Source organism: Quercus lobata, chromosome 4 (assembly GCF_001633185.2).
Source record: "Quercus lobata isolate SW786 chromosome 4, ValleyOak3.0 Primary Assembly, whole genome shotgun sequence".
Classification (NCBI taxonomy): domain Eukaryota; kingdom Viridiplantae; phylum Streptophyta; class Magnoliopsida; order Fagales; family Fagaceae; genus Quercus; species Quercus lobata.
The window spans coordinates 89,158,322-89,164,192 of record NC_044907.1 but is presented as its reverse complement, the minus strand read 5'-3'; the positions used below and the strand labels follow the sequence as shown (position 1 = coordinate 89,164,192).

Below are 5,871 nucleotides of genomic sequence, written 5' to 3'. Positions count from 1 at the left end.
TTTGAATAAGCTGCCGAGTGTGTCCTTCAATTAAGCATTATTGAGGAAATGGTTGTGGTACTTTGAAGAGGCAGGAGAGGAGATCAATTTTGAAGAAGAGTAATAAGTGTGGGGAAGCTTGCGGTATATGGACAACTGGGAGAGTAAGCAGTATTCATGGGTGTGACATTGTGACCTATTGAGGTCTTTGTTCAAGTGTGGTCCAAAACAATAGTAAAATTTGATGCCAATATTTTTATTGATTATGTAATATTTTAGGAGTACTACTTTTCAGTCAACAATGACCTGATCGATAATATCATACTACAAATTTTTTTAAAAATCCCATATATATAAGGCTTGACACGATTTTTAAAAAAAAATTCCTGTACCATTACGTTTGGTAATAAAGTTAATCACAGAAAAGAGGAGTCCTTAGCTTTTACAATAGCATTATTACATGTAGCCCATGGGCTTTATCAGAAAAATAAAGAAATCATGGGCCAACAAAAGAAAACTTTTAGAACCCATCTTTCAAGTTCTTGAGAGACCCAATTCAATTCACAAACAACAAAATCTTTAGCAAGAGATAATGATGTTTGCAATGATACTTTTTAAATCTGCCAGTCAACTAGAGTGGCATTCTTTATGTGGATTATACTTTTAAAGAGTCTTTCTCATAATAATTGTTTTTTTTTTTTTTATGGGATAATTGTTTTCTATTATCTAATTAAGGCACAAATTAATTTTTAGTATAAGCAATGTTTGAATCCTAGATCTAATTCATGGCATAATTGTAAACTCCTTTCTTTTCCTCCTTGAAAGGATAATTACAACACTTTTTTTCCCCTTTTAATTAAAATGTATGATAAGTGATGATGTGTATTTTTTTTTTTTTCATCAAAATGTAGATCTCTTAAAGTTATCTCCAATAAAACAACCACTAAGAGAAGTTAAAAAAGTGATTGCATTATCCGAGGTAAGGAAAAAGAATGTTATTGTAGTTCATATAAATCCGAAAGTCTCTCCAGAGAAGATTTTAAAACAAAGTATAACAGAAGAGCACTTATATATCCATGGATTGACATAAAACTTAGTCACATGATAGATCACAAATATTTTTTCAAGTAAATCCAACTAGGAGGTTTTACACTATCTGTTTAACTCTAATTTTCCCACCTTCAAAAGTAGATGTATAAGAGTTGCTGAAATGTAAGACGGCATTTGCAGGGATAGAAATTATAAATTAAAATTTCAGATCTAATCACTAAAGTATAACTGATACTAAATATTCAAAATAAGTACAGCACAAAAGTCATTTTGTTAAGACACACTATACAAAAGGACCAGTCAAAATAAGAATCTCCTAAACCATTAGTAGGAGTTGGTGGGGTCGTAGCCCGAGTCATCATCATCATCAAAAGATTCATCATCGTGAATGTCATCAACAACTTCATCACCATAAGTGGAATCTAAGGAACAAACAATATCCGAGCCTTCACCAAAAGATCCATCATCAGCGACAAATTCATAGTTATCAGTGGAATCATCTGGATGCCGCAAGACTTTAATCCGTTCAGCATATTTTCCCAAATTTCCTGACAGTGACATGGAAACATTTCCTTAGGTCAAGTGATTCGAGCTGAGGACAACCATCAAGTATGGCCAGCAAGCCATCATTCATCAGCTTATTTCCAATAATCTGGAGGTGGCATAATTCAGGCATGTTCTTTGCAATAGCAACTGCCTCCTCATTACACTTTATCTGAGAAAGTCCATATGCAGTATACCACTGCTGATTCCATTTGATTGATTTCAAAAGAGGACAACAGCGCCCCACAGCTTCTAGAGATTCTTTTGACAATAATGGAAGTTTTGCAGCCACTTCACTCATTCCCTCATCTGAAATGCCATAGCAACATAGAAGACGAAGGCGTCTAAGCTGACTTGAACTGCAAAAATACCAAGGATGTGATAAACAAAAAAAAAATGAACCGTGAGTAAAATAGACAAGTAAATAAAAAAAATGCGGAAGAGTTCTGCATCTACAAATTCCTTATTAGAGACAAATAGATTGAGCCCACCAAATTGTGAACTGCAGTAAGTCATCAAAGAAATATTCTTTAGGACCTCTAGTCCATTTTGATAGGTTTTTAGAAAATCAAGAGTCTCAAATAAAAAAAGTCATATAAATATGTTGGTTTGCAGTCTATTTTCTATTGTGCACACAGAAATTGTTCAAAAAAAGAAAAACACAACATATCTAGTTGGGAACATTCTCTAGGCCAAATCATCCAAGATTCCTACCTGAACTTAAAGCTATCAATCCAAGTACTTGTGAGCATGTGTCAGCAGACAACATAAGCAAGCTTGCCAAAATATCAAAAACAAGCAAACTATTTGAAGTTTGTAACCACTCTGTAGAAAACAAAGGATACATATGTGCTTCTCAGCCCCCATCCCCCCAACTGAAAAAAAACCTTGCAGATAAGCTGTATTTTTTTTTTTTTTTTGGGGGGGGGGGGGGGTGGTGTGGGGGGTGCATTCTTTAATATAGGTTAACCAAAGCCTTGTAGCTCAACTAGTTGGCACCTTCTGGTGTTTCCACAAAGACATCCAAGGTTCAAATTCACCATCCCCCTATTGTAGCTATTGAATTATCAAAAAAATAACAATACTATATAATGAGATTGCATTTGTGGCACCATCTTAGAGAAATCTCTTCTGCACAAATTACACCAAATTATAATAGACTAAGATCGTAATGAATTACAAAAGCTTCATAGATTTTTAACTCTTTCACTTAAAGATGATGAAGGGAACCTAAATGTACATATAGTTGAACAATAGGCACTATTATGCAAAGTTCGTTTGAACAGTCAATTTGATCCAAATCACATTACAAATTATTGGAGATGCATATTTACCTTATTAGTCAATTGATATTTGGTTCATTGTGTTTGAGTAAATTCATTTTGTAGTTGGTAATGATAAATGTATTCGGTTTTTTCATGACAAATGGCGTGGTGATCAACCATTAGGGAGATGCTTCCAGCTTTGTATGAGTGTTCTTTAGATAAAGAGGCATTGGTCGGTTCCATGTTGGTGAGTCATTCCGTGGAGGCTAGGAGGAGCTGGGGTGTGAAATTTCCTCGAGACTTTAATGATTAGGAGTTAGAACTGATAACTGCTTTCCTCAGTGCTCCAGAATCCAATATTCCCTCAAGGGAGGGACATTGATAAAATGTGCTGGTGGTTGAAGAGGTGTGGAGAGTGAAATGTTCATTCATAATATACTGCTTTAAGAGATCCATGTGATTTGACATTCTCTTAGAAGAGAATATGGAGTGTTAAGCCCCTTGACAAATCTCTTTCTTTGGTTGGACTGCAGCTTGGGAGAAAATCCTAACGTATGATAATCTCGTTAAGTGTGGATATACATGCTAGTAGGGTGGTGCTGTATGTGTAGGTGTAATGGGGAGACGGTGAATCATCTGTTATTACACTTCATCGTCATGTCTGACTTAGAAAGCTTCGTCTTTTAATCTTTTGGGATCCAATAGGTGTTACCAAAGAAGGTCATTGAACTTTTGTTTGGTTGGAGGAATTGGGTGGGTAAGCATTCATCGAACATTTGAAATTTACTCCCATTATGTTTGATGTGGACAATATGGCTGGAACGAAATCGTCGTATGTTTGAAAATACAAAAGAAATGAAAAAAACATTACATTTACTGTACATTGGAAGTGTATAGAGATTGCGAATAGAAATCAGCTAATAGTACATAAGTTCAAAAAGTCTAGCAAATTAGAAAAGGAGTGGCCACTCAGAACAGCCAAACAATCAAAGGAGTACGAAGAAGTAACAGCTCGGATTTAAGGGTGAACGCTCAATGTCTTCAATTGTGTGATTATTATGCTCTCTTCAAATTGGCCACGTAAGACCCAAAGGTGTAGATATAGAACCCCAAATATCTGACCAAAACCCCCTGGCCCCTGCCCAAAACTCCACCAAGGCCAAAAATCTCTAAAGCATCACCCGAGCTAACCCCAATATTCCACACAGCATAGACCAAATATCATATGCAAAAGGGCAATGGATTAACAATTGATCAACAAACTCACCACTCAGCACTCCACTTACATATGCAACACTAATCTACCACACACAACCCCCGAGGTTATCCATGGTTATAAATTTCCCCTTAGTGGCTGTTTACACACACACACACACACACAAGGAAAAAAGAAAAAAAGAAGAAGCTACCTTCATTGGGACCTTTGCCTTCCATATACGCTTCCAAGGAAAATAATGATGCCCCCTTAGGAGATAGAGCTTTGTAATAAGATTTTACCGTCAAGTCCCTTGGGAGTTCGAGCCAGTTTCGGCATTGCTCACTAGATGAAGAAGAAGAAGGGGAGGCATTAGAAGTGAAAATTGGATTTTTTGGGTTTGGGCTGAGAGAGAAACGTTTTTTTTTTTATTTATTTATTTATTTATTTTATTTTATTTTAAGAATGCCTGTACAAAATCGCCAAATTGGGCAATATTTCATTTATATATATTTTTTTTATTGGAGAAAATTTAGAAAAAAAAAATTCTTAAACTTTAATGTTTTATTTAAATATAAAAAAATTTAAGAAACATTTTAATAGTTTACTGTTATAGATAAGTTTTGTGTAGCCAAAGCTAAAAAGAACAACTTTGAGTGCGTAAAATAACACTTTTTAAACTACAAGGGAGTAGAGTGTAATTAATTAATTTTTTTAATCTATTCTTGTTATATTTCATATTAAATCAGTATAACCTTAAATGTCTCATCCCACCAGGCACCTTATTGTGATGGTTATTACACAAATATAAGTTTTTGTAAAGAGAGAGGGCAAAGATTGTAGTTTAAGTTTTCAAAAGAGAGTTTCACACACACACACATATATATATATATATATATATACACTTAAAATATATTAAAATAAGATTTCTATCTCAAATTAAAAAAAAAATAAAAAAATTCATGAATTTAACAATAACCTCCTATCAAATTCTATGAAAATAATTAACACAACATAGTAAAAATCTCTAGTGCATAATAAAGTCAACAAAGTCCTTAACTTCTTGAAATTTCTAACTAATAAGAGCTAATGAGCCCACAACCTCATGAACTTTACAAACAAACATACTATCTACTAGAAACCCCCATGAACTATAAGTCTTCTATCCTCTAGTGGTACCAACTGCATGATTTTCAATAGAACGCAAAAGCCGTAGACCATCAACATTTGTAAGTATTTTAATTCCATTTTCTCTTGTTGATACAGGAGTGGTATCCCTTCCTTGTTAAATCAAATGCAAGGACAAGCCTAAAAGATATTCAATCGTAAAGATTAATTATAAGAAGGGCTTCAAAATACTGCCAAGCACATCAAGAAAAGTACTCCCATAGGCATTACCGGTAATCCACCCTTTGTTGAAGTAGTTGTCAAGATGTCAACATTGCTTATGTCCCAAAACTTTATTTGAAACTCATCACCAGTGGCCAGGAACCGGTTCCTCATTGTATCAAATTGCACAACCCCCATAGACCGCTTCCAAAAGAGCATTATATACCCGTTTGATAGCCCCGTCATTTTCATTCCATTCCACAAGGTATGATTCTCCTTCTTCACTATTCCCACATGAGAATAGGTTATGATGAACACAATAAAAGAAATATGATATATAGTTGAAAAGATGAACTGTAGGAACCAAATCCGCACAGCCCCATGCATTATTAGGGTGTGACAATTAAGATTCACATTTCCCATTTGAAAAAAAGAAAAAAAAAAAAGAAAGAAAGAAAGAGGAAGAAGAAGAAGAAGAAGAAATGTGTTAAATATTAGTGTTGATACACC

General features: G+C 34.5%; 1 protein-coding gene across 1 annotated transcript; it reads right to left on the bottom strand.

Annotated features, from left to right (window-relative positions):
- Nucleotides 1-1,353: 1,353 nt before the first annotated feature.
- On the bottom strand, nt 1,354-1,873 carry LOC115986104 (putative F-box protein At4g05475). The gene is made up of 2 exons (XM_031108964.1): nt 1,633-1,873; nt 1,354-1,577 (listed from the first exon to the last, which is right to left on the bottom strand). Exons 1-2 carry the CDS (start codon nt 1,871-1,873, stop codon nt 1,354-1,356), a joined length of 465 nt encoding a protein of 154 aa, XP_030964824.1.
- Nucleotides 1,874-5,871: the final 3,998 nt, after the last annotated feature.